At 48.0% G+C, this 26437-nt stretch overlaps 10 protein-coding genes across 10 annotated transcripts; 6 read left to right on the forward strand and 4 right to left on the reverse strand.

Moving 5' to 3' along the window:
• Positions 1-301: 301 nt before the first annotated feature.
• On the reverse strand, positions 302-1433 carry F5B22DRAFT_600572 (uncharacterized protein). Its single transcript, XM_047974533.1, has 3 exons — positions 1111-1433; positions 850-999; positions 302-780 (listed from the first exon to the last, which is right to left on the reverse strand). The coding sequence occupies exons 1-3, from the start codon at positions 1325-1327 to the stop codon at positions 662-664; spliced, it is 486 nt and encodes a 161-aa protein (XP_047832371.1). The 5' UTR covers positions 1328-1433; the 3' UTR covers positions 302-661.
• A 442-nt stretch (positions 1434-1875) lies between these two features.
• Positions 1876-6728, reverse strand: F5B22DRAFT_600574 (uncharacterized protein). Its single transcript, XM_047974534.1, has 2 exons — positions 6083-6728; positions 1876-6028 (listed from the first exon to the last, which is right to left on the reverse strand). The coding sequence occupies exons 1-2, from the start codon at positions 6351-6353 to the stop codon at positions 2349-2351; spliced, it is 3951 nt and encodes a 1316-aa protein (XP_047832372.1). The 5' UTR covers positions 6354-6728; the 3' UTR covers positions 1876-2348.
• A 156-nt stretch (positions 6729-6884) lies between these two features.
• Positions 6885-8691, forward strand: F5B22DRAFT_600577 (4-hydroxybenzoate polyprenyl transferase family protein). Its single transcript, XM_047974535.1, has 2 exons — positions 6885-7108; positions 7263-8691. Exon 2 carries the CDS (start codon positions 7297-7299, stop codon positions 8512-8514), a length of 1218 nt encoding a protein of 405 aa, XP_047832373.1. The 5' UTR covers positions 6885-7108; positions 7263-7296; the 3' UTR covers positions 8515-8691.
• On the reverse strand, positions 8692-9934 carry F5B22DRAFT_600581 (40S ribosomal protein S23). Its single transcript, XM_047974536.1, has 2 exons — positions 9376-9934; positions 8692-9245 (listed from the first exon to the last, which is right to left on the reverse strand). The coding sequence occupies exons 1-2, from the start codon at positions 9632-9634 to the stop codon at positions 9067-9069; spliced, it is 438 nt and encodes a 145-aa protein (XP_047832374.1). The 5' UTR covers positions 9635-9934; the 3' UTR covers positions 8692-9066.
• Positions 9935-10269: 335 nt separating this feature from the next.
• On the forward strand, positions 10270-11130 carry F5B22DRAFT_645035 (uncharacterized protein; the record flags this gene model as incomplete). Its single annotated transcript, XM_047978520.1, has 1 exon — positions 10270-11130. One exon carries the CDS (start codon positions 10270-10272, stop codon positions 11128-11130), a length of 861 nt encoding a protein of 286 aa, XP_047832375.1.
• Positions 11131-12218: 1088 nt separating this feature from the next.
• On the forward strand, positions 12219-14414 carry F5B22DRAFT_635365 (putative MFS transporter; the record flags this gene model as incomplete). Its single annotated transcript, XM_047977126.1, has 9 exons — positions 12219-12312; positions 12369-12439; positions 12489-12663; positions 12716-12786; positions 12837-13005; positions 13064-13521; positions 13573-13726; positions 13863-14058; positions 14198-14414. The coding sequence occupies 9 exons, from the start codon at positions 12219-12221 to the stop codon at positions 14412-14414; spliced, it is 1605 nt and encodes a 534-aa protein (XP_047832376.1).
• Positions 14415-16550: 2136 nt separating this feature from the next.
• On the forward strand, positions 16551-17293 carry F5B22DRAFT_79280 (hydrophobin precursor). The gene is made up of 3 exons (XM_047980571.1): positions 16551-16922; positions 16989-17074; positions 17143-17293. The coding sequence occupies exons 1-3, from the start codon at positions 16733-16735 to the stop codon at positions 17182-17184; spliced, it is 318 nt and encodes a 105-aa protein (XP_047832377.1). The 5' UTR covers positions 16551-16732; the 3' UTR covers positions 17185-17293.
• A 1357-nt stretch (positions 17294-18650) lies between these two features.
• On the reverse strand, positions 18651-20184 carry F5B22DRAFT_645038 (kinase-like protein; the record flags this gene model as incomplete). Its single annotated transcript, XM_047978521.1, has 2 exons — positions 18651-19641; positions 19694-20184. The coding sequence occupies 2 exons, from the start codon at positions 20182-20184 to the stop codon at positions 18651-18653; spliced, it is 1482 nt and encodes a 493-aa protein (XP_047832378.1).
• A 1004-nt stretch (positions 20185-21188) lies between these two features.
• On the forward strand, positions 21189-22811 carry F5B22DRAFT_79743 (Alpha/Beta hydrolase protein). The gene has a single exon (XM_047980572.1). The coding sequence runs from the start codon at positions 21575-21577 to the stop codon at positions 22607-22609; it is 1035 nt and encodes a 344-aa protein (XP_047832379.1). The 5' UTR covers positions 21189-21574; the 3' UTR covers positions 22610-22811.
• Positions 22812-25376: 2565 nt separating this feature from the next.
• Positions 25377-26378, forward strand: F5B22DRAFT_600620 (uncharacterized protein). The gene is made up of 2 exons (XM_047974537.1): positions 25377-25932; positions 25998-26378. The coding sequence occupies exons 1-2, from the start codon at positions 25736-25738 to the stop codon at positions 26143-26145; spliced, it is 345 nt and encodes a 114-aa protein (XP_047832380.1). The 5' UTR covers positions 25377-25735; the 3' UTR covers positions 26146-26378.
• The last annotated feature ends 59 nt before the right edge of the window (positions 26379-26437 follow it).

The following is a 26437-nucleotide window of genomic DNA, read 5'->3' on the forward strand; positions in this document are numbered from 1 at the left end:
CGCTTCCAATTTGTATCAGTGGATTGGTGTCCAGGTCTGTCATCACCGCTTGTAGTCAATGCCAGCACTTCCTGCTAGAGCATCATACGTGATGCCTGGTTTACGATTCCTCTATGTAATCTTGATGAAAGTGCTGTTTACTGATGCGGAGACGACACGGTCTGGCTCGGTAATTTCGTACATAGACTTATATATTGCAAAATATGCCAGACCATAGCCCATCGACATGTCCTTAAGTAGGCTCTTAACTACGGGTAGTTGCGCATTCAATATTGTTCGAGACAGAACAACAGAACATCACGTACGACCATGGCCTCTGGAGAACTCAGGATTCTATCCGCTCGTCAATAGATAAACCGGGGAGCGTAGAGATTATTATTACGGAGCAAACAGCAACAGACAAGAAGGGGGGGAAATAGTTGCATCTCTTTGATTGCACGTGTCATCTAGTGCAGGAGCCATGCTAATCTTCTCTGAATATTATCCAAATGCTCTTGTAGCCGTTCGTCAGGAAGTCTATGAGAGATGATACGAGATCTATAAGAATCAGACTTGATGTCGTGTAGTGTGATTCTTGTAAGCTTCTACGAACTCGTGGCCCCCACTCCCGGCGTGCCCTGCTCCTTCAAGTCCAAGACACGCAATCGAGCTGTGTCCACCTTCAGATATATTCAAAAGCAAGCTGAAAGCTTTGACATAGGATGCTAGGGAGGTTCGCCTCGTCGGGCTCGACGCCGTAAAAGAGTGAGTAGACGTCGTTGATGGGGCATGCCCACCAGCCTGGATAATTCAAGTCAAGATTAGCTACTTTGTATACTTCACCTCGAGGCTTTTACTAGTAACCGTTACCTTCTACAGTACCGTTGTACATCAGATAACCATCATCGCTGAGCACGAAGCCCGGAACGCCTTTGCCCTGCTGTGTATACACTTCACTGACTTGGCCCTCTGGGACGTCAGGAACGCGAAGACCGTGCGCGATTGATTCGAAGGGAATCTCTGTGGCGAGTGAAAGATTGTCAAGTCAGTATATAGAGATTGATTGCGTCCTTGAAGTCAAAGTAGAGCTTCACGTCATCTGCTAGAAAGAAAAGAAGATTATTCACGCACCAAAGAATAATAAGTCACCATCTAAAAAGGACACGTCGGACTGGTATCCCTGGGATTGCTGAACGTAGACTAGGTATGTCCCCTCATCGTACCGTGTGTTCAAAATTGCCCAATCTGCGACGGCGGGGTTGTTGGCGGTGCGCAGACGGAACTTCGCTGACGTGTCTGCGATAGTGATACCAGTAAGAGCGAGAGTAGCTGCAATTAAGCGCCGCATTTTCGATTAGTTAAGGAGAAGATCTAAGGCAGGAGTGTGTGAACCGTTGCATATGTAGGAAGACCACACACACACACACACACACACACATATATATATATATATACTCATATATGGGTCTTGCTTTCATTTCTCACAACGATCAATAGCCGCCCATTTATTGGACATAGTGCAGAACGTAGGTAGCTTCAGGCCAAGATCGAACCATATCTCAGCCCCGAGCCGCGTCTCCGCTGACATCGCTGCTGGATGCAAGAATTGCTTTTTCGCTAGTCTTGATTCTTCTAGTCGTCAAGAAAAAGACCCCGGTGGTATACAGAAGGTGTAAATGAGTCGAATCTTGATACTATACGAGACCGTCTTGGATAAAACTGCTTAGTCCCTGCTGATGTGAGACATTTCAGAGAGCTTTGGCAGCTACGAAGACAGAAAAAAGCTGTCTATATAATAGTAATATCGTTTTTTACGGACAACTAGTCCATTTGCACGCCCTTGGTATACTCGATAGCCTTACTCTAAGATCGTATTATCTGAACTTTCTATCCCTAATCACGTCACGCGGTCGGTGTACATACAACCAGCCCACTGAACGACTATCAGCTGGCCGTCGAAGTCGATCACAGCAAGTATTACTACTGGTGCTATATCGCAAGGTTCACTAATTGCACCTAGCATTGTAGCCATTAGAGGACGTCAACGTCACCTGGAACAACCATCTGAAAGTGACATGCTCGCCTTTCGGGGTTGTGACGGAGCACGACCGGATAGATTTGACGATTCCGAAGAAGGGCAAATTCGAAACGAGGGAGTTAGGCCTACCGCAGTTTACGTACTAGTAACAAGTAATGTTTGCAGACATTTTACTCCTTTTGGGGTTCAAAGCTAAGTTGAAGCCTTCAGTATTTTGGTATCATAACATTGCAATCATTGCCAAGGTAGCCCCGTTCCCGTTCCAAATTTTAAATCAATAATTGCAACGAGGGCTTTCTTCACAAATATTAAGTCACAACTAACACCTCAATTATGTCCGACCACGCGTGGCCCATCGGCTACCTCGTCCTCTGCCCCGGCCTCTACCACGAGTCGATAAGATTTTCCTTGCTGGGATCTCGTCCTCGCTTGAATCGAACGCAGAACCTGCAGAACTTTCATCAGAGGAAGCCAATCTGACAACAGTTGGTCCACCTGGCTTACTTGAAACTCGCCGTGGCGGTGGCGCTTCATCAGGGTCTGACGCCGATGAGACAGACGGCGATTGTTCGACCGCGAGAGGTTCAAAATCGTCATCAACGAGTTCAGCACGGCCACGCTTAGGAGTAGTGCTAGGTTCCTCGGCATCCATATTTAGGGCGGGAAGATCCGACTTTGGTGCAGACACCGTGGGTGTTGGCGTACTATTTCCGGATATACCGGTATCTCGTGCACGACCACGTTGTCCGATGCGGATCTTCTTGCCCCTTAGAGCCATCCTCTCTTGCATAGACATGGATCGAAAGTCTTTAGTGGGTTCTAGGACCGTTTTAGACTCCGTGGGAGGCACCGCCGACGGCTGGGAACGTTTAGCGCCTGGAGGACGACCTCTGCGTTTGCTCGGGCCGTTCTGTGAAGGAGTATAATCCGACTTCACATCATCGTCTTCGGGTGATCCTAGTTCTTCCACTAGTTGGGCCTCTAGCTCATCCACGGTCACATTCTCTTCGATACTGTTAGCGTTGTTTTGACCACTATCGTCAGCCTGGTTGTCCACATCGACCATAGTGGCATCTTCAAGATTCTCGACTCGATTGAGGGTTGATCTCCGTGCTCGGCCTCTTCCAGGAGGACGACCTCGCCGCTTTGCCCCTGTAGGCGGCGATGAGTCTGTGCTAAGTGAACTTTGTGGTCGTCGTCCTCGTTTTTTACCAGTATATTGTGTTGTTGGCTCTGTGTTCGGTGATTCCGCTTGCGGTGCAGGTGTATCCGTAATAGCACGAACCGCTTCTGCTGCCAAATCTACTGCCGACGGTACTTGCTCATTGCTAATCCTTATAGGAATTGTGTCGTCCGGATCTTCTACAGGTTCTTCAGCCTCAATGTACGACGTCATGGGCTTAGCATGTCGAAGTGTTGGTCGTAATGGATCAATGGGCAGTGGAGGCCGTGTCGGCTTGGGCTTGGGCGCCGGGGTTATATTCTCTCCCTGTTGCCCTCCCTGTTGCCCTTCTATTCCTTCTGTTGGATCTTGAGTAGCCGGACGATTAGAATTTGGTTCGTGGGTTGGTGTGGGAGTACTGTCACCGAGGACACCTAGTAAAGCTGGGTCTAAATTGACCAGCTGTTCAATATTGCCAGTCCTTGGTTTTTTCTTGTGACTTTTCGGACCTTGAAAATCTGGATCATCATCTTGTTCGAGCCTTGCTCTTCTTTTTGCAAGGCGCAATGTTTTCTTGACAAAATCGGACATCTGAGGTTCACTATTCAATGCATCTGCAGTGGGCATTTGGAAAGCATCGAACAAAATCCTGTCAGTACTCTCATCTTGTTCGTAAAACCCGACACCCATCATACGTCCTCTATCTAGCAGGGTGGGATCGGGATAGTTTGACAAGTCTGGATAAACAGATTCGCCTTCGGCATCCTGCAGCCCAGACATATCCGCTGTTTCCACTTGGCTGCCTGGTTCTCCATGTGAAACAGGTGGGACTTCGGGATTTTGGTCACCTTCCTCCTCCTGTACTTCATCATCAACAATGTGGCTCTGGTTGCCGTATCCGTTCATTATGGAGTCCTGAAGTGCCGAGTCCATCTCGCGGGGGGCGTTACTCGTCTGCAATGGTGCCAGCGGATTCTTGGCTTTCTCAGCATCGGCCTGTTGTCGTAGTCGATTCATTCGTTTCGAATCCTTGCTGCGATTTTCCTCACCAACCACTTTCAACCAACCCAAGTTGTGAGAACGGAAGTCAACAATGGACTCCACACTTCTATCATCCGCAATGGGCCGAGTGTCATGGCCTAACAGCGTGTTCTTCGGAATGTATGGTTCAGTGTTCCCACTTTGCCGACACGCACCACAGTTGCAAATTTTGAGACACTTTGGACATTGCCAATGTTCTTGCTCCATGATAGCTTGCGGCATCATGTCAAATGCTCGCCACATGACGCCATAGCAGTAAGCTGAAGTACATGTCGCACAGAAATGCAGCTTGTAAGTAAAATCTTTGTGACTGCATACATGGCAACGGTAAGTCTCGCCCTGTTTCTTCTTCCTTCCCTTGGGTTTCTTCTTGATTCGACCTTCGTCATCAACCTCGGGATCATCTGACTCCTCAGGTTGCCGTTCAGGTGGTTTTGTAATGTCATTCCATGGCCGTCTTCGCAGCTGTTCTTGACAGATCTGAGCTACTGCTTTTTTGCCTGATAACTTTCTGGCTAATTCGAGAGGCTGAGGAGAAAAATCGATGTCGACAAAGCCGTCTTGCTCTATAATCATCGCACGCCAAGTTTCGTGTTTGTCGACAAGTTCGGACCATTGCCATTGCTCGCACCATTTAAGCCCAGAAATGCATACACAAGAGCGACCCATAGCATAACATTCCATGCAAACGTCATATGTGTCTTCATCACCATTTATGAGCTGCCGCACGCAAGATTTGCATGTCAGGAACCGGTTAAAGATATTAGATCTGCAGTATGAGCAGGTGATGTTTGAGTCAAACGGAATGTGCTCAACATTCATCTCTTTGTCATGGAACATCTCGTCGACTAGTATTTCGGTAAATAATTTGAATAGCCTTTTAAAATCGTGAGCCATCTGCTTCATACGAGCTGAGTTTTGCATGAGTTCTTGACCAAGCCCCAGCCAGCTGACCTCAGGGCTATCCTCAAATGATTGAAGTTCCTTGTAGTATTTTTCGAGGGTATAGTAGATGATGGCCTTGTTTTTGTATTGCTCATCTCGACAAACAAGCCGGGCTTTTGGAAGGGCCTCATGTAGTGCAAGGTCAAGCGTTTCCACGGTTGTTCTATTCCATGCAACCTTCATTGTTCTCGTGCCTCTATTCCAAACTTGATGGGGCGCGAGAGGTGGTACCAATATGAAATCGCCCACTTTTTGCTCGACGATATACACAGGGAAGTTTGCCTTTTTCCAGGCATTGATCTGGGCAAAATGCTTTTCAATCTCGATATCATGACCGAGCATCGAGAGGAAATACTCTCGCACAACTTCGCGGTCTTTTGTCTCTGTCATAAACCAGATTGAACTCCCTGGCTTTTCCCCGTTCTCGTCCCCAGATGCGTTAACCATGATATTCTGACCCAAGCTTGCGCACATTTCTCGATGCGCTGGAGTGTATGTCCCTTCATGACCAATGTAACACATGAGGTTTTGTGCCCGCATCTCCGGGTCCAGGCTGCTCATGAGATCACCGGCAATTGCTGATGTTTTCTCCGGGACACCAAAAATATCGTCATCCCGGGAGTTACGACTGGGGTTCTCATTGACATTCTCGTTCATATAAAAGACATTAGGCGGTATTATTTTCTTCAAATGTTGAAACCACTCCTCTGGGCAGTCAATATCTTTGAGGTATAGGCGCTGTCGGCGCTCGTCGCGAAAGTTGGTTGGGCTCCACTGGTTTGTAAGTTGTTGCATTGATCGCAAGTAATGACCGGTGGTCATGGGAATATCTGTCTGCGCCGTGACATCGCGGACATTTTCCTCTGCTCGGGAGGTTAGCATCGCCCACAGTGCAGGATAGAGGCACAAAAGCTTACGTTTCTTGTCGCATGTTTCCTCTAGCCACGCAGCGCTGAATAGATCCTTTGGCAGAACCCTGTCCCAGCCTTCGATTACCAATGGTCGCCCGCCTTCTATGACATGAAGCTGCACGAGTTTCTCAAAGCCGGCTGGGCCAAGACGTCGGATCTGGGCTATGGAGACGCGCGTTACCCAGTCAAAGTTGGGAGTTCGATCGACTAGGCCATGGAGGTCGAGATCCGGAGGTATTGGATCGAACTTGGCCTGAGGATGTAGCGCACTCGGCATTTTGAGCTGGGGATTTCAAGCAGATGTAGTGGCGATGGATGCGCGTGGCGATGGTTCTTACCAAGTATGACCCAGTTGATGCGAATTCACAATAACCTCGGGCGCGTCACCGCGACGACATGCGGTATTGCGCAAACAGAGCACCAGCGCGAGAGTCTGGCGACATGAAACAAGTGTATTTGTTTTAGGACCGAGTTCGACGTCGAGGCACAGCTGTGAGCCGGTACATCTTACTTGGAAGATTGTTGGGAATGCATTTAGAGATAGTTACCTGTAGTGTCTCTGAGATGGACCTCAGGGTCGAGTAAGTGAGTTCCTAGATCTAGGTAGGTACTTACCTAAGTAGGTACTATGTATGTAGGTAGGCGAGGTAGGTACTTACGTGTAGCAGGCACAGAGGTAGTTGAGACGCTAGAGGAGTTACCTAGAGCCTTAACTCCATGTACCTAGGTAGCCTCTTCCCAATCGATAAGTAGCAACACGCCAGGCAACTGGTGCGGGCCACAAAAGGTACACCCAGCATGATTCAACCTCCAATGACCAGCTGCCGGGCAGTTGGGGCCAATTTCTGCTGCAGAAGACCTAGAAAGCTGCGGAAGTAAGAAAGCACTGCCACGGGCAAAGATCCAACGGTTCACGGGGAATCCCCTTTAACCTTCAGAGCCTACTAAGTAGGATCTGCATTCATGAATCTTGGGGTCGAAGAGCTAGGATTTCTTTGCAAGTCATGACAGCATATGAAAGTGAGGTAAGTTGTGAGTATAGTGTCTCTCTTTATTATATCCTATCTATCCTATGAGGAGGAAATAATATGGATCTAATCCTTACGAATTTCGCGCTCCTCTATTTGGGATGCAGCCCGAATCCCTCTTGTTTTATACGAGAAATAAATATTGACATTCAATACAGGTCTAGGGTCTAGGACATCTGAAGAAAAGGGGAGATGCGGTTTGCAAGTATTTGCTGCAGAACAAGACCGCTCTGCCGGGGTATAATAGCGTCACGCTTAGGACGGCATGTTTCTACAACATCAAGGATAAAGAGCCCCTTAGCACGCCAGACAGCTGTGAGCTTTGTAAAGCCAACACAGCTGATACCAATATCCCTCGCCTCAGCTTCTCAACGCCGAGCCCATACTCTTGACTCGCCCTCCTCACCAGTAATACCGGAGCCTTACTCACCACCAACAACTGGGTTGCTATCTCGTCTCCCTCCATCATGGGTTCCCTACGCAGAGCTTATGCGTCTTGAGAAGCCGGCAGGAACGATTTATCTCTTCTTTCCCTGTCTTTTCTCCACCCTTCTCGCAGCGCCCCTCACTACTCCGGTGGCATCGCCGCTCTCGGTTTTGGGAACCTCTGCCCTGTTCTTCTCTGGCGCGTTAATCATGCGCAGCGCCGGATGCAGCATCAACGACCTTTGGGACAGGAATCTCGACCCCAAGGTAGCCCGAACACGTTTGCGGCCCATTGCTCGTGGCGCCTTAACGCCTTTCAAAGCCTTCGCATTCACCGGTGCTCAGCTACTGACTGGCCTGGTGGTTCTCTTACAATTTCCGTTCGTATGTCTGTTCTATGGAATCCCCAGTCTTCTGCTTGTGGCGACGTATCCCTTGGCGAAGCGTGTCACGTACTACCCTCAGTTCGTTCTTGGCCTGACATTCTCCTGGGGGGCTATGATGGGGTTTCCTGCGCTCGGCGTGGATCTACTTGCCGCAGACGCTGGTGCCTTAAGGACTGCTGCTGCCCTGTTGTACGCAAGCAATGTCTCTTGGACTGTGTTGTACGACATGATCTATGCACATATGGATATTAAGGATGATGCGAAGGCAGGTATCAAGAGCATTGCGCTGAAACACGACGCGGATACGAAGAAGGTGCTTGGCGGCTTGGCTGTTGTCCAGATAGGACTGCTTGCTGCTGCAGGGATCGCATCTGGAGCCGGCCCAGCATTCTTCATCGGAAGCTGTGGTGGAGCTGCTTTGACTCTGGGCTATATGATCAAAAAAGTCAACTTGAAGAGTGTCAAGAATTGTTGGTGGTGGTTCGTCCACGGCTGTTGGATTACTGGTGGTGTCATTAGTTTTGGACTCGGGGCCGATTACTTAATTCAGTATCTCACGGACAACAACCAACCAGAGATAGAAACCCAAACCGCATGATGAGGTTAGGCGGAGCGGCCGGTTGTACGACTACGCTGTTTGAGAATGATGGTCACCTAAAAATATGGAGAGCTCCTCATAATATGTACAATAAATCATTATGTAGAAAACTAGATGAACTCGTAATTGCCATACTTCGGATATTCTCGAGGCCAAATATCAAGGGGCAACATATAGCTTTCAAGTTGAGTTTTGTTTGTTTATATTCAGTTCATTGACAGAGCGGTTCACTATAGAAAAAGTAAACTGTTTCCGACCAGGACTGGCGATAACTTCTGTGCAGCGAGGAACATGGCACCGGAACATGGCAGCATACACGTCAATGCAAAGAAAAGTCCGTTAAGTTTGTTGTTTGGATGGATGATACTAAGATCTCTATTTCCGGATCTGATCAACCTAGGAAGATTGTGTGTATGAAGGCCCGAACCTATGATGCTGGTAGAAAATCAAGCAAGCCCTTTCGACTCCACATTCCCAATGGTGAACCTTGAATTCGTCACACAGAATTTTATCCTCATCTCTCATGACTCCCCGGTCCGTTGGAGACTTCGTTTATGATCTAGGCTTCTCCTTCTTCTCCTTCCACAGAGCTAGCAGACCGACACCTGACACCTTGACGACCTTGAATCGTACACCAGGAATATCACCCTTGGCCTTGCCCTTACGACCGAAACCGGCAATGAGGACTTCGTCGTTCTCATCGACGAAGTTCAAGCAACCGTCATTGGGAACTGTGAGTATTCAATTGTTAGCCACTGCGTCATAGGACCAGATTCGTCCAAGCCTAGCAACTGGAAATGGTACAATCCAGGCTGGCGGTACTTCTCCATATGGAGTTGGTAAGAGAATGGGGCTCCGTACCGAAAGCAGTAACTTTCTTGCCGTTCTTGATGAGTTGAACACGGACACACTTTCGAATGGCCGAGTTGGGCTGTTTGGCTTCGACACCAACCTTCTCGAGGACGATACCCTTGGCGTGGGAAGAACCACCGAACGGCGAAGACTTGAAGGCGGTACCGAGAGCACGCTTCTTGTATCCCAGATCGGCCCAGCGCTGGTCCTTACGGTGGGTGCGGAGCTTTCTGGCCGCGTTGAGACCACGAGGCTTGCCTTTACCCATGATTGCTGAATAGAAAAGTTAGCGAGCGGGTTCGGTAGAGGTCGGAGGTGAGTGCGCGCGCGAATGGTGTATGGTTCGTTACGGAAGTATTCGGTCGGTGAAAGCGTGTAAAAATCGGGGAATCGAGAGGAATGGCTGGCAATTGTAGAGATTGTTGTATACTAGAGTGAGACCTACCGATTTAATGGTGATATCGCTAGAAAATGGGTTTGTTGATGATGGTTGGGGGATTAGTTGGCTGGCTGCTCTGTTCACTTCACTCGCATGGATAGGAAGTTCTCTCGGTTAATTTTTGCACAGAGGGGCGCTGGAGGTTGAAAATTGAAGGGTTTGCCCTAGAGAGAATAGGCCGAGTGGGTTCTCTGTGGCTGGTAGGAGATGCAAGTGGCTCAGCTCTAGTTTTCAATGTACCTAGGTACCCATCTCGTGGCTAAGGCCGTGGCGCTTCCATATGTGCCTTATCTCTCTCATCTATCTAATCATTCCAGATAAGCCTGCATTTACTTCCAGTTACAAGTAGGTAACTGAGCTTAGTTCTTAAGTCGTAGGTAGGTTACCTACCTACTCTCCAAGTAAACAAGCGCCGACACTGGCATGTCTTAATCGCTCTACCTCGTAATCCTCAAGATGTAGCCATGTCGCAGAACAAATCGAAACCGAGAGATTCGAAAGCTCGTGACCCTCCTCCTAGCCTCTTTCTCCGTCCATCGCCAAGTGCATCGCATGTTTCGCTGTCAGGAGTTGTTGCTGCGGGCCCTGGACTGCCATCGGCTGGCTTGTCCACTCAGCAGTCACAAGCACCGCCTCCTCTTTCTCGCACAGGCTCTCTACTCAATCCTCTAAATCGTCCATTTCCTCGTCTTCAGACCGGCGACTCGACCAGAACCACCGATAGAACCGACGCGCTATGGGCCGAGATGCAGGCAACCCTCGAAGAGGCCGAACTGTCCGCCAGTGGTGGGACCCACGTATTTGGGCCTGATCATGATCGCAAGTTAGCGCAATTGCGAGCTGCCCAGATTGCTCTGGCGCAAGCTTGGGCGCGAAGCGAAGCTGATGACGCCGCTGGCGGACCCGTTGTCTCGGAGACTGAGGTACGAAATCTAAAAGGCGCCTTGGGCGAGGTAGGAGGTATGGCGGCAGCCGTAGCTGCTAGTGCTACTCAAAATTCCACTATTCCGTCCGGGGTTGCCAAGGCCGCTGCCGAAGGTACAGATACGGGCAAAAGCACTATGGGAACTGGGAGTGCACAGCCCGGCAATAGTGGCCTCGACGGCGAGAAGCTCGGCGCCAAGCTTGAAGAGGAAACGGAGCGAGATATTCTCCTTGCTAGAAATAGGAGGGAGGCGAATGATCGATACTTCAGCAAAGTAGACCAAGGTGTGAGAGATGTTGTTGCTAAGCTTGAAGAGGTTGCTATTGCTATGAGAGCTGTTGAGCAAGAGACAAGAGGCGTCTGGGGTGAAGAAAGCGCCGTGGAAAGTGCTGACGCTTAGCTATGAACTGAACACGACTGATCTGTAAAGCGGCATGTGAAGACCCCGTCTTGAGCTCATTTGCAGCGCTGTCACTACTACAGGTTGATCATGGGCTCAACATGCGCAACAGCTAATCTGTGGATACTCGTAGATGATACCCTTTAGCACGGAGAATTTCCCGCATTACTTTCGTTCGTGTATTGTCTAACGTGCACCTAGTGAATATCTGGCCCCTGAAGTATCACGAAACAAATTATAGTTATTCAAAAGGCTGGTGAAGAGCATTCCGTCTCATGCATCTAGCGCATTCTGTCATATTTATGGCGTCTCATACAATTATGTGCATGTCATGTGAGTTGTATACAGCCTTCAATCTCAGCTATTCCCTTTTCACTCTTTGACCAGCAACCGTCATTGGTCTACCTACGTTCTTATCAATGTGCAGCGGTCGCTATTAGCAATAGAGCGACAAGAGTTCCTGAATCAAGGCATTCACTCAGTCATTCCTGGCTCAATATAAGATTCGTCCGGATGGTTGACCGTGTGCCCGGGGACTGGCCCGGATAAAATATGCTAGGCGAGAGGTTCAATGGCGAGCGCGAGCTGCTCAATTGCGCAACACCACCCAATTAACCATGATTCCCCTTTGCCTACAAAACCTATAGGCCTCGCAATATTCACGACGTTCAAACAAACTTATCGCACGGCCTTTATCAGCAATTAGACACGGCCTTGGCACGATACTGGCGCGACATTGGCACGCTATCTAAAACAGAGAACTGCCACTTTTGGAATACGACAAGAATCATATCAGGGATTCCCCGTATGCCCCCACGGTTATAATCTCCGCAATAGTACTGGCCCCGGTATGACCATTCGGCTCTTGTTCCTTAGCGGGAGGAGGGGCAACGACTGGCAAGTCTAAATATTATATAAAGCGCGTTAGATGGCCCTATACAAGTAACATTGGCTATCAGGAGAAGTACTTGATTGTAAATAGCTTACCGAACAGTCTGCATCACAGTACTATACTCGCCGAACAGTTAGGGTCTATATTTGTCGGGCGCTCAATCGATGCGCTGTTACTGAGAGCTTATTCGGCCACCATGAGTCGCACCACTGAGGAAAACAGGCATCATCTAGTCCACAGCCATGCCCATGAAGAAGATGTGCCCGGGACGGTAAACCTCAATGCGGCCGGTATGTCGACATCTTGAAGATTTCACGAGATAAGAGCTCACGCGCCACTAATATAGAGGGTGACGATACTGGATATGGTCAAGCACTTTTTCCGGTCCCTGCAGAAGACCCCAATGACCCTCTACAGGTGAGATGCGGACCGTCATCAGCGTGAGGTTTGACTAATCCAATATTAGTGGTCGAACTTCAAGAAGACAATGATTTTGATAATATGTTCATTCTATTCCTTCCTGGCGAACTCCGCACTTCTTGGACCATCGCCCTACATCGACCTTTGGGCATCGGAATTTGGCATTTCTCCTACCCAGGCGTCCGAACTCATTTCATACCCTAACCTCGCTTTTGGCTTCGGTAAGCCGAGTCTTTAAGAGAGAACAGTGATTATGGTACTGATATCGTGTAGGGTCATTAGTGTTTGTGCCATTGTACTTGAAGTTCGGACGTAGACCCATCTTACTGGTATCTCTTATCATAGTAAGTACATCGCTGGTGGTGCGCAGGGGGCCACGACTAATCAATTGGAGTTCTGTGGCGGAATCATCGGTGCTTCACAGAGCACTACATATGGTGGTCTGATGGCTTCTCGAGTGATCCACGCCCTTGGCTCCTGTGTCTGCGAGGCACTCCCGGTTCAGTTGGTAAATGACATCTTTTTCCTACATGAACGGGGCGAGAGGATTGGCTACTACACAGGTATTTCAGAGCCACGAATTTGCAAAACACCGCTCACTGCTGATGCTTGCATGCCTAGTTTGTCTTTGTTTGGGGTCGGCCGCGTCGTTACCAGCAGGCTATATCTTGGCGGGGGGCTATGGTTGGCAACTTTTCTTCTATGTTGTGTTCGCATTTGGCGCCACATTACTCATACTGGCCTTTCTCTTTGTTGAAGAGACCTCGTATGACCGCAAAGCAGCCATGATTATGTCAACGGCACCGACGGAGGAAGAAAAGGCCAATCAGGGTTGGATAGAGCGGTCAGATGCGCCAACTCCGCCTCGCAAATCATTCGTTAAGACTCTCAGCCCCTGGGGTAGAGTCGACCGTGATGTTCCATTTTTCACAATGATGGCAAGAAGCTTCACCTACTTTCTAGTACCCCAAGCGCTTTGGGTCATCGCCTCCTATGGTATTAACATTGGCTTATTGGGGCTCGCATATTCGTACACCTTTCCAATTCTCATCACATCACCACCTTACAACTGGACTGTGGCATGTGCGCCTCTCACCATACTGATGAAACGTCAAGCTAATATTGTATAGATCAATTCCGGTTTATTCGCGATAGCTGCCCTCGTAGGGTATGCACTTGCCGTGCCATTCACGTCATCATCTGATAAACTTGCCGCTTACTTGACCAAACGCAACGGCGGGATTCGTGAAGCAGAAATGCGTCTAGGGGTTATGTTGCCTGCAAGTACGCATTCCGGTCTTCGTTCTATTTCCTTACCAAGAAGAGCTCAAACTTCTTTTGTCATGTTTTGGCATGCGTCCGAGCATCCCGAAAATAAGTCTCAGTGCTACCTGCAATACTAATCCTTGATTTCTTACAGTGCTGATTGGGCCGGCTGGCATTATCCTGTACGGCATCATAGCCGAGAAGAGTCTGCATTGGGTGCTCTACTTCATTGGGGGAGCAATGTCGTACTTTGCCGCTTACTTTTATTTCTCCTTCACACTTGCATATGCTGTGGACTCATATAGCTCGAACTTCTCTGAGATGATAATAGCCATGAACCTTGGTAAACAGTACGCATCCCGAACACCTTTCTTTATTGCCTTAGCGAAAGTGCCCCTTACGCCACCACATGATTTTGAATAGACGCCCCAGCACAAGTTAATGGTTGTGCCATGGAACGATAGCTTCTAACACCAAACATCTATGTAGGGTCATTTCTTTCGGATTCGGCCTGAAAGTACTCACCTGGGTAATGGAGAGTGGCTATGCAGTGGTTCTGTCGGGTATTTTTGGAGGGGTGTTGTTAGCAAACAACCTCTTTCTGCTTGTTTTCATGTTTTGGGGAAAAGACATTAGGATATTCATGTCCCGGACGTGGCTGGCGACGTTACATTCTTCGAGCATCAAGGAGGTTGTCACTCACTGAAGTGGAGTGCATCTGGTGGCCCCAACGGCATCTTGACGTCAAACTCAGCGATGCAGCCAAGTCCCAGCCTAGATCTATGAAGTCACTGGGACAGGCTCTGTTCCGGCCCCCATTATTTCGGTATCTCAATCAAGAGAACTTGGCGCGCTCCCGTAAAGCGAAGCGACGACGCCATAAACCCTCTGTACAAGAGCGTTCGGACCGTTTCGAGACATCCTACGACACCACGCAAAACCAACACGCAGGAATTGGACTGGTAAACAAGCCTATCACCTTTGCAGCTGGACTTTTACATGCAGATGGCGGAATGGGCGGGGTCAGGGCTGCCTCATAGAGGCCAGGATTTCTTGCCGTTCTACAGTGCCTCTTAGAGTCGTGTTACCCAATGCATACCAAACCAACGAACAGCCTCCCAAGTTCGTGTTTTGATAATACAACCATTCATGAGCTAGCAGCCGCGTCATCTCCGAGCGTCTACCTAAGATTGCCAGAAAATGTGTGAGTTGTGCGCTTGTGACCACGTCTCTACGCTGATACTTGAGATCAAAGAAGATCTCCTGTTCATAACCCGTTTGGCTGAACTTGTTGAGAATCACCGGAAGATTACAAAAGAGTGGCATAATTAATGAGAATTGCTAGCCCCCAACCCCAGATTTACAATAGGGAAGCCTGATCATGAACCAGACAGGAATCTGATTATCGTGCAGAGATTGGATGCGGCCGTCGACCCTTGTCCTTGTCACGTATACGGGACAGGGGGCGGGTACATGTTGGACCGGTCAGCAAAGACTGACAGCGCAGGACTCCACACCAACTCCAAAGAAACGAACGGCTCATGTATGTAAGCAGGCAGATTTCACACCATTCAGCGCGTGGTTCCCAGCGAGCACGGACGCCTATACCGACGTAGGTGTGCCTATGTATCATCCGATTATGAAGGATGGCTGCATCGCCAGAAGCCCTGTTTGCCTGCACGTCCACTAGTATGATGCGAGCGCTTGAAGCCACATTCTCAACGGTCAGCTTGCATGCATATTTTGCTAGTCGGGTCTACCGGAGGTCGGCCGAGGTTCCTATTTGGTCAACGGCACAATTTATTTTTTTGCAAATCGGATCGATCCTCAGATGCCTGACCAGTCCACCAACTTTCTGCGAGATGGGCTCAGGTACTGGATCTTGTCCAAACTGAATCCCGGACGGATTTGCTGACGATTTTAGCCGAAGGATCATCCAGTCTCAGGCGGAGATTTCCCATACTTCGGCAGTGTAGCGTAGTACGGTAAACGCTGCACTTGCCATCTACAGGGGTTATTACAACAGCAACAGCGAATGGCTGGAACAACTCTCAACCAAGGTTTGGCCCTTAGGAAGTAGGCATGCTGGGCTGAGATAGGTACACATTATCAAGATGCCCAGTTGCGGGGAAATTCCCGATTCTCGGTGCCAGAAGTCAGGAGTCTGCGGATGCATGTATAATACTCAGCCCTGGCCTTATATTGTCTAAACACACACTGGGGTACTGCGACTCTCTTGGGAGACGGGCTGGAGCATTTGGTAATAAATTTATATACGGGATTTTCTCCTAGGAACGCCTTTGACGTCACTGTAACCAAGCTATTTTCTTCCTATTGAACGAACTGCATGCCATGAGGTTGCTGATTAGTCTGTTATTCAAGTTCAATCTCCTTTAGACGAGCCAGTACCAGATCACGCTACCGCCGTCCGAAAGCCAGAAGGTGACTTTCTGCACAGAGGATTGCCATAAACAAGGTTCTGATCGATGATCGTTTCCTTCTTCGACTTGTGGGAGCACTCTCCTAAATCGGCACGATTAGAGATGCCACAGCATCTGTATAGCTTCAAGTTCGCCAAATTGGCTTGACGACGATCCTTTCCCCTTTCACGAAGACAACACACCGTGAATTCAGGATCAGTCACCAGGCAAGCTCTCATGGGGTGCCTCACGACTTCTTCGTTTCTTTTCTCCGGACATTAGCATGGCACGTTGCATCTTGAACTGATGAAAGAGACCTTGCGAGGGTGCTGCCTTGATTCCTTGGGGTGGGCTTCATCCATCCACAACAGCACAGGGGCCTCTACTGGGTGCGAAATTACCAAGAATCAGGAGTCGTTATGGCGATGGAAGTGAAGAACAGCAGAGATTTCCTGAATATAAATATTCAGGTTTCCGCCTGCTCTTGTCTCAACTTTTCATCGATCAACAAGCACAACAAACACTCGAGCTTTTAGTCCTTCACTCCTGCACCTGCACACTCACTCATCAAACGAACTTCAAAGTTCCAGTCCCCGTAATCAACATGCAGTTCACCACCGTGTTCGTCACTCTCCTGGCCACCGCCGTTATGGCCAACCCAGTCAAGCGCACCGGCGGCGGCGGCGGCGGCGGCAGCCCAGCTCCCTACGTGGCTTGCCCCCCGGGTCTCTACAGTAACCCGCAATGCTGCTCTGTTGATGTCGAAGGCGTTGCTGACCTCGATTGTGCCTCTCGTACGTATATCCTGAGCATACTGGCGATGAATGCACAAAGATAGCTGACACCAAGTGGCGATATAGCCACTAGCACCCCCTCTAGCGCTGCCAGCTTTCAGTCAATCTGCGCTAAAGGCGGCCAGCAAGCCGCCTGCTGTGTTGTCCCTGTTGTAAGTAGCATTCATAACGCAAGTGGAGAAGAACGTTAAAAGCGATTCTAACATACTGCGTTTCTCAGCTCGGCCAAGCCGTTCTCTGCGAAACTCCCGTTGGGCTCTAAATTTCATACCGCAAACGCTCAATGATAGGTTTTGTGAGATATATCAAGTGATGTGACATGGAGGCACATATCGCTCATTATTACTAAGATGAATTGATGGAGAATAGGACATGATGTAGTCAATTCTGCTATTGAGGTGTGGTGGCAAAGAGTGCTGGATGTTCAGCTAGTCATTCATTGATTTTAATATGATTTTTTCCCTGAAATCCCGAGTATCATGTATATTTGTTCGAGCGTGAATTCTACTGCTAGCTGTTTCGACGCTGTCTGCAAAGGTTTTAGACAATGGTCAAAATTTCCATTCCAGTGTAGAAATCCAGACAGTTACCTTGCCCTCACATTATGTGTAAGATATCCAATGTTTAGAGCAATGGAAGGTATAATGTCGAGTATTTTGACGATAAGCTTTATTGTGCTAGAGCTTTAGAGTAACGGTTGGTGGCTTCATTTACACTATTATTCAGGAGGCGCCATGATAGTATGGACTCAAACTAGGGTCTAAACGCGCTGAACGCGCTGAATAAAATATCCTGGATATTCTGTACGCCCCTAACATGCACATCTCGGTCGTCATTCAAGGGAATCCTTCACTTTATGAGGACGAGGCTATCCAGCCCTCCCTAACTTGAGACACAGTGGCGCATCGTGAGGGGTTGTAGGAACACCAAGCCAATGGTAGATAAGCAGCATAAGGTCAGCCATGGGGGCGGAAGAGATCCGTATCGAGCCACATGCGCCTCAGAAGCCTCGGAAACAACAGCAGATGATTGGATTGTGAATAGAGCCAATTCAGACTACCGACGACTTTTCTTTTTTACCCACGACCGGCGATCACGATGTATGCTAGTTACCTAATACCGGTACCAGCTCTGATGCTATTACATGTATACAAGTAGCTAATATTTCTACAAATAGCATACAACAAGAACCTGGCTCGTTTTGTAAGCTAATGGCTAGAGTTCCCTCGCAACAGAGTATGAGCTACCTAGGTAGGATACATTCTCCATACTTGATTTGCTCATTATTTATCATTATTAATTCGGTGGACGTTTGAACGGATCGCCCCGTACGGTAGTTCTGAATGTGGGTCTGCCTGGAGGTACTAAGTATAGGTAGGTCGGATCCATACTACCGAGACTACCTCCCGCCTGAGTGCTTCTTCGGTACACGGGTTCCTATCCCTTAAAGGGATAGTGTGTGGATGGCTTAGGCGCTAGTTGGATCTTGCTTATGCAGGCCCCGTTACACCTTTGCTGGTGTAGATCTAGGTATCTTCATATCGTTATATCCAGCACAATCTCTACGTAGTACAGCTTGAATAAATACCTTAAATCTAACAGCTATAGATAATATACCTACACATCTTACCTACTAAGCTTACCAATCTAGGTCACTTATAACCTGCCTAATTATACCCTTTTTCGCTCTCATCCACCTAGACAAATTCGCTTAAATGTACATTAGGTTTAGGAATCAGTCAAGCCAGGTAAGTCCGAAAGGGCGGACTTGACTAGCCCGATTTCTAGTCTGAGAGATGGATCTACCTCCAGCATAGCAGAGGTGACTTCGAATGCCCTCTCCAGTGCAGCGTTACCACACATGCAGATTGTGGTCAATGTCTCCATAAATCGAGTATGCTCATACGCGATTGAGCATGAACAGTCTTTATCATCTCTATTAAAACTGTCATGAAGCTCTTCAAATCCTGATGTGCCTGCGGCCGTTACAGCGAGGAGCTCGGCAAAGCAGCATCCTAGTTGCCAAATATCAGATGTAGGGGTGCTCTCCTTCTCTGCATGCTGTTCTGGGGCAAGATACTCCCATGTGCTGTCAGTATACTTCGTCGCAGCTCCACGCACAAAGATTTTACTGACACCAACGTCAGTGATCACTGGCATGACATAATTGCTTTCCTCGTGATAGAGAAGAATGTTGTCAGGCTTTAGGTCCTTATGCTTTATTGATTGACTGTGGAGGTACCCGAGTGCATCGGAAAGTTCGTACATAATTCGATATACACAGCGATGCGATTTCGGAGTGTTCAGTTCAAACCAAGGACATTGTTTCCTTCGGGTCAGGTCGGGGGTTCGGAGGAACTTTGTTAAGGTGTATGGCGCCCAAGGTGCTATTACTAAGTGTATGGTATGTTCATCGTCGTCCATGCTGAATGCTTCGACATAGCGTACGATGTTCCTGTGGGAGCAAACTTCTAGCAAACCAATCTCTCTTCGTATTTGATCTTTCTCCTTAACTGAAAAAACATTATAGAATGTCTTCATTGCTAGAAGCTCTCGGGTTCGTTTATGGGTGACTTTCTTGACAACGCCAAAACTGCCTGAGTATGCAGGGCCGGTTGTATCTTGAATGAATGGTACATCGGCTGCTGTTTGGTACTTGCTGATACAACGTGGGCGAAACTGTTCATGGATGCGATGCAGGAAAGCTTCGATTCTGGATCTTGGACAAACATCAGTGAGATGGTTTTGCTTTGCTGGGGATGGAACCATACTGATGTCTCTCGAAAGCGTGTGCTGCCGGGTTAACAGCTTCCTGCGTTAAGCTGCTTACTAACTCATGGAGTTCTTTGCCCATACGAATATATTTCTCATCAGAATACGGTGCGTTTGGACCGTGGTAGTCTTGGTTGCGGTTGAGAATGTATCGTGATGCAAATAGCGAATTCAGCGCACCATCATGGCCGCGACGTTCCTCGTGGCGGTAAAAATCGAGCAAATTCAAGGTATTTAGAAGCGATACCTTTGTCGCCAGTAAAGCTTTGGCTACCGTATTCAGGTCACGATTGGCGACCTCGAATTTGAGGGTGTAGACTTGAGTTTGTAAAGCTTGGATCTCCGCTTCTAGGAGAATACCCAACGGCTCATCCGAACTTCCTTTACTGAATGTCAGTCGGTCGCATATCTCAACACATCGATCCAGGTAGTGTAAGACGGAAGCATGGCAAGCCTCGGCTGCACTAGTAGAAGCCTCTGATGAAACCATGATCTTTAACCCCCTGGGGGGAGCCGGGGCAGGTGGCGCAATGAATGAAGGCAAACAGCTAGAGATGTAGACATTAAGGCAACCAGCACTAAGAGTCCACGCCGTCCAACTAGGCTGTGGTCCTTAGAATGCACAGGCACCCCTTCCCCCTGTCCAAGAAATTGCAAGTCACGTCACACGTATAAGTAACCATGGAAACGCAAGTCGCGTCATACCCATGTCTATAAACGCGTGAGCTACCTGAAAAAACATCTCGCGTAATTCATCAACAAATAGGTCACAAAAAGCGCAATCTACCTAAGATTACAATCTTATGGTTTTAAAACTACGCTTCGCTGCTACTTATGATAGTGACTTATTCAAGAGAGATTTAACTATTGTGTTACTTACAAAGATCCTAAGTTAAGTAACTATTAGGACTATCCCTTAGACTTTGCTGATCCGATTTTAATCACGTGCTTTGTCTCTTACAGCCCCTACTAGTAGATCAACATAACCAGTACTTAGATCTCTCCTAAGATAATATTAAAACTGATGTAACTGTTTGTACCTGTGGCTATATATGTAAGTAAGATACAAGTGCAAGAAATCTGATTGGATATGTACATCTTGGCAGATATTTGGAGCGTTCGTGGTAGTCTACAGTAAGGGATAGCGGCTCTTTACGACGGTCAGATGCTTCCTAGCAAATTAGGGCGACACTGAGCCCTATCAAGTGCGGGTGCAGGGAGTAGTGTACTTGTGAGCTTGGCGGTGGGTTGGTTCCCGGATCAATGCTGTGGTTTTCCAAGCTACTATGTAGAATGCTGTTGAGGCCTTGAGAATCCTCTGTGTAATGCCATGCATACTCGAGTGGTCAATTAGATAGTTAGTAGTAGAGCTGATCGTTTATACAAGGGCCAAACGAGGAAAGTCTGCCCCGCCCGCGCCCGCGCATCAAGTCATAAGTAAGGGAGGCGTGTACCAAGCTAACGCCACGGAGCCCTGTAATTTCCCCCGCCACAGCTAACGAACATGTATTCTCACGAACGTCACGAACGAATTGACTAAGACAAGCATACCTACAAATAAATGACAAGTTCTACCGTCGTTATCGCAGTATCATGTTGTGAATACGCGCTGTAAGAAACAGAATTTAAACAATATGCAAACATTACCGAAATCTCAGAGACCTAAACGAGGAAGCCGCTAGAGCCACCCCCTAGTGGGATTAGCGGTCAACACCACCAAATGGATCAACACCTATAGGAATACAGCAATTCCACCACCTACTGTAAGTACGAAGTAAGTGGTAGGTACTGTATCTTAGCTACCAGTGGTGATCAAAGTATCGTGGCTGCTGACCTGATCAACTACAACATTCCTCAGCTCAGCTCATGCATCGATCGAGATGGCACTTGTAATGCCTCAGCCGGCAATCGCATTGCCCCCCTCTATCACCTTCGACTCCATACGCCTAAGCACCAAACCGACGGCCAGTTTGGAGTGTTCCCAAGTCCAGAGCGTCGGCCAATCGGGATGCTCTGATATCCTGGTCGTGTTTCTCAATGGCCTCATCGCACCACAGTCGTTCTGGCTGCCCGTCATTGCTCTCATGTTGCGTCGCCTCAACACGGCCGATTCTAGCCCAGCAGGTGCTACATCTCGCCCGCAGATGCTGGCATACGACCGCTATGGCCAGGGCAGAACGATTGATCGCGACCCGGGTGATAGTGATGAGGGCAAGGAAGAAGGCTACGGTCACGATACGCTAGACGTTGTACGTGACTTGCATCAACTCATCTCGCAGATCACACAGAAGACGGACAACCAGCCGAAACGCATCATGTTCGTGGCTAATTCTATCGGGTGTGCTATCGCTCGCTTATATGCTCAACAATATCCTAACACTGTAGCTGGTATGCTGCTTCTTGACTCAGTCATGGCCAATTCGGACTTCGTAAGCATATTCCCCAACCCAAGTAATCCTGACTTTGATCCCGGATCGTTGCCGCAAGACGTCACACCCGAAATGTTGTTTGAAACGCGCAAAAAGTTCCGTGAGGTATTCCACCCAAGTGTGAAGAACCCTGAGGGCCTAGATCGGCGCAACCTCGCGATACTGTTACCTGATGCAGATCGGCCTTTTCTCGATCATGGATTTGCTGGGAAACCACTGTTTGTAACGGTAGTTGGTCATGACCCGGACTGGTTCGCTAAGGAGAGTCTCCAAAGCTCGATGGAAACACCAATCTCCATATCCATGAACTACACGAATCCCACCTGGCATCGTTACAATGAAGGTTTGACGAGGCTGACGAGCCCAGACAAATCATCAGGTCCAATTATCGCAAATAATTGCGGCCACTTCATCCAACGAGACGACCCAAGCCTTGTCGCTGAGCTGGCATGCAGAATGCTGGAGGCCATTACGGATGATCTGTAACTCAAAGTGCTTTCCCGCTGTCATTCGGATATAGGTGGGCCATTATAGCTGACACAAAAATCGGGTATTCAATCGAAAGGGCCGGATTCTCGGACACGACGCCACGGCCCGCCGGACTGAGGCAGATCATCCTCGCCTATCTACATATGTCTGTGGGGTGCCGCACCGTCAGCAACACAAACTTCCACCCAATCCAGTTGACATGACACGTTGATAACACGTGGACGACACAGGTCCCGCGGCACAGGGTCGGGCACATACATTACCAATCAAACCTAGCATTACTGAACTATAAGCTAAACAAAAGTAATGTAGTATCATGGCACAAAGTGTAGGAAGCCTCATAAGATTACAGCTTGATTTGTTGTTTGTGCTCCGCTTCTTGGAATCATTCACAGATTTGTATGACACAATCCTTTATTCTCAACGATACATGCAGCCCCGAAAACTTAAGCGTAGGCTGGGATTATGGCACACCAATTCTCATTTTGAGCTTCACTTGTCTCTGTTCTAGTGGAATACTCTATAGTACTTCATGTTCCTGGAGTATAAAACCAAGCCGATCCATCAAAGCCCACAAGCAGCATGACATTCTCTTTTCAGACCTTCATTATAACGGTTATGAAATTCAAATATGCCTGGCCCCAAACAACCGAACACGACGGACTTTTCCAATGTCCAGTTCACAAATTACCAACCAGCAACCACCTTAGACTTCAGTACTGTACAGGCCACAACTGCAGTGACTTTCGACGCTGTCAAGTTCCGCAAACTCGAGAAGCCTAAAATGTCGAAGAAAAAAAGCAAATGAAGACATTCGAATCTCCCTGAGCACGAGCCATGGTCAAATATGGACAATCACGTTATGTTTTCATCATGTTTGTGCTCGGACCACCGATCTGGAACATGAAGCGAGTAAGTGTCCCATTACTAAATGCGATTAATACTTTAGATTATTCCTAATATGGGCGCCTAGTTGGCCACGTCGTTATCAGGGCTGAGCTACGTACCATCATCATGTACATCGACCTGGATGAAATAAACCTTACTCAAATACTTTGGCCTTCTCGCTTCTAGAGCGTAGTAGACCACCCGGAAACCTAGTAAGGTCTCCTGTGTTCGCGATTGGGATACTGGCGCCAACTCATTGATCGAGGGAAAAGCACGTTCCATAGCAATTCAACGCTTGGTATTCAAAAGTACAACGGCGGTGTTCATTCTTTCAATTATTCAAGATCTTAATTATTTCAGATATTCCATAGATAGTTTATTCCAGACTCACCACAGTTTAGGTCCAGTTACGCCAAGAGGCCATTTACTTTGATGCCCTGACCCGCCTTGCACGTCCAGCTGAATATCGGCATTTGTGTGCTACACCTGTGACGCTTTCATCTTATGTTGAAATGTACTTTGAAGTGTACTGCTCGATTCAGATGAACGTGACTAATAGTAATGAACTACCTTGGTGGTATTACCTTGATGTATATGTGTAGCCACAAGCGAGCGGCTTAATTCACGGTCCGATGAATGGACCGAATAGTTTCCCTTCCGTGTTTATGTCCTGTTACTACCTCTGTGTTGGGTCACAAAATCGAATTTCTAGTAACACGAGCAATGATCGATAAACACTAGTGGGTTGACTGTGTGACATGGTATATAACGGCTCTAGTAATTCACCAAATACTATGATGGGCTGCCTGGGGTTCATGGGAAGCGGTTCGGCGATATAGCGAATATGAGCAATGAGAACTCTACTTATCCAGGTCGTGCTTGGTTTTCCTTTGGAACAACTCACTTAATCATTTTGGGGTACCACGATAACCAAAATGGGTCGGCTACCTATTTCCTAAATGAATACAATGCGATAACCTCAGTAACGGAGGTAATACAGCCTCCTTGTATCTGAGAATATTAATTCATATTCGAATTTCTAAAGAAGTAGTAAGGTTAAGGTGCTCATGCACCCTTATCAATGTAGCATGATCATCAATTACCTACCTTGTCCATATTTAGCCCATCTCAGCCCTACAGATGACCTTTGAGGCTTGAGCCACTTCTTGATCATTGGATGGCTACATCACACCTTGGAATCGCATATCATTGCCCCTTTAGCGTGGACGATTCAACCTTTTATCACGGCTTGTTATCATGTGGGAAAGGTCTCAAGAAATTGGAGAACTGCTGTAACCTGACCTACACGGTACCTAGGTAGGTATCTCTTTTACTACCGACCTACCACATTGAGCCAAAATGAACGTGACGCATGACTGTGTCTTATCGGGATGTGCCTCTGGGGTTCCTACACTATACTGTCATTGATAAGATGGGCCGTATTGTTACATATGGTGGGATTTGGCGAGCGCCTGTCTGAGGTTCGTACTGATATACTCAGACATTTTGTTTTATGCAGCCCTGTCATGTACCTATACTAGTGTGGGGAAATAGTGATTGAATAACTACATACATAAGTAGGTACACATACCAACTACAGAGTACTTAGACATTGCCTATCAACTAAAATATAGAGCTATTGATCGGGACAAAAAACCAGTCTCTATCACCGAACGATTACTGGGTACATAATAGGTACTTATATAAGACAAGGTACCGGTACCTCGATGTTAAGACAGGTTTGGCTCAAGTTTCTATGTACCCAGGTAGATATATTGCCTGTTGCGGCGAATGCATGCCGCTCATTGGTTGGGGGCCCGGGCCATCATTCCGGGCCTGTTCTACATCCAACATGTGCTTCTAGACAAGCTGTCAAGCATACCTATGGCAAACATATCGAGCTCAACATCACAGGCTCTTGTCACGCCGTTGACAGCTTTGGTTTCACGGCCAGCTCGGTCACATTTGTTTGCTCCAATGGACTAGAGAGATGAGGAAAGGGGGTACTACGCAACCGTCCTGGAGGAGTCTCTTTGTTCGGCCATATATTAACTAGTACACGTCCCTCCACTTATACATACAGCCTCTACTAGCCATCTCAGACATCTAACGCAACCGTTCACACAACACACGTCATAGCCAGCTCCTCAAAAATACTCTATCTCAAACCTCGAGCGTCGAGAAAGGAGGAAAGAGATAATTAAGCGACAAATTTCGAGACAAATTACACAGAAAATGCAGCTGCCAATTGTTCTATTTGCTGCCGCGGCGCTTGTTACCGTTTCCGCACTCCCGGAATCTAATCCCATCATCACGGCGGCACCTGAGGTGAAGGACGTCTCTGCCTCTGCCGATCACGCATCACCTGCCTGTTCTACGGATTGCTGGGCTTCATATGTCGAGTGCCATCATACCTTGACTTTCGTCTACCTGTAATTATCGCGAACCTCACCTCCTTCTGACACGTTCAATGGCGTAGCTGATTCATGGGATATAGATGCTACACTCCACCTCCGTGTGGAACCCAGACCTCTCCAGACCCGTACCATTGCCCACCCCCTAAGACCACGGCTGATGCGGCGAGTTCTAAACCGAGCAGCTTTACTACTTCTACGGTTTCAAGCAAACCTGCCGCTGCTACTTGACATGCGACCGCTGAGTCTTGGATCTGGTTTTCTGGGAGTTTTCGTGCAGGCATGGAAACTCAATGGGTCTTTCTGAGCTTTTTCTTCTAGACACATTAGATTTGTACTGGGATTTTCTCTCTTTTACTATACGGGCACTCTCATACCTCTTTCTCCCTTTACCAGACAATCACCCCACTACATGATAGCATTATAGATGAGGATCTAATCGCATCAATAAATCTCATGACCATTTTACATTGCTTGTGTGACGTATTATCGCTAGAACAATGATATATACCTCTGTACGTTT

The sequence above is a fragment of the Xylaria bambusicola genome (genome assembly GCF_022495145.1).
Source record: "Xylaria bambusicola strain CBS 139988 unplaced genomic scaffold F5B22scaffold_13, whole genome shotgun sequence".
Classification (NCBI taxonomy): Eukaryota; Fungi; Ascomycota; class Sordariomycetes; order Xylariales; family Xylariaceae; genus Xylaria; species Xylaria bambusicola.

Coding starts and splice junctions, on each gene's coding strand:
- F5B22DRAFT_79280 (XM_047980571.1), top strand. CDS start 16,733: ATGCAGTTCACCACCGTGTTCGTCACTCTCCTGGCCACCGCCGTTATG. Junction 16,923..16,988: donor TGACCTCGATTGTGCCTCTC/GTACGTATATCC, acceptor GTGGCGATATAG/CCACTAGCACCCCCTCTAGC. Junction 17,075..17,142: donor CCTGCTGTGTTGTCCCTGTT/GTAAGTAGCATT, acceptor TGCGTTTCTCAG/CTCGGCCAAGCCGTTCTCTG.
- F5B22DRAFT_600577 (XM_047974535.1), top strand. CDS start 7,297: ATGCGGTTTGCAAGTATTTGCTGCAGAACAAGACCGCTCTGCCGGGGT.
- F5B22DRAFT_600572 (XM_047974533.1), bottom strand. CDS start 1,327: ATGCGGCGCTTAATTGCAGCTACTCTCGCTCTTACTGGTATCACTATC. Junction 1,000..1,110: donor TGGTGACTTATTATTCTTTG/GTGCGTGAATAA, acceptor CACTCGCCACAG/AGATTCCCTTCGAATCAATC. Junction 781..849: donor GTACAACGGTACTGTAGAAG/GTAACGGTTACT, acceptor TGAATTATCCAG/GCTGGTGGGCATGCCCCATC.
- F5B22DRAFT_600581 (XM_047974536.1), bottom strand. CDS start 9,634: ATGGGTAAAGGCAAGCCTCGTGGTCTCAACGCGGCCAGAAAGCTCCGC. Junction 9,246..9,375: donor CAAGAAAGTTACTGCTTTCG/GTACGGAGCCCC, acceptor GAATACTCACAG/TTCCCAATGACGGTTGCTTG.
- F5B22DRAFT_600620 (XM_047974537.1), top strand. CDS start 25,736: ATGCAGCTGCCAATTGTTCTATTTGCTGCCGCGGCGCTTGTTACCGTT. Junction 25,933..25,997: donor ACCTTGACTTTCGTCTACCT/GTAATTATCGCG, acceptor CATGGGATATAG/ATGCTACACTCCACCTCCGT.
- F5B22DRAFT_600574 (XM_047974534.1), bottom strand. CDS start 6,353: ATGCCGAGTGCGCTACATCCTCAGGCCAAGTTCGATCCAATACCTCCG. Junction 6,029..6,082: donor GGAAACATGCGACAAGAAAC/GTAAGCTTTTGT, acceptor CCTCCCGAGCAG/AGGAAAATGTCCGCGATGTC.
- F5B22DRAFT_79743 (XM_047980572.1), top strand. CDS start 21,575: ATGGCACTTGTAATGCCTCAGCCGGCAATCGCATTGCCCCCCTCTATC.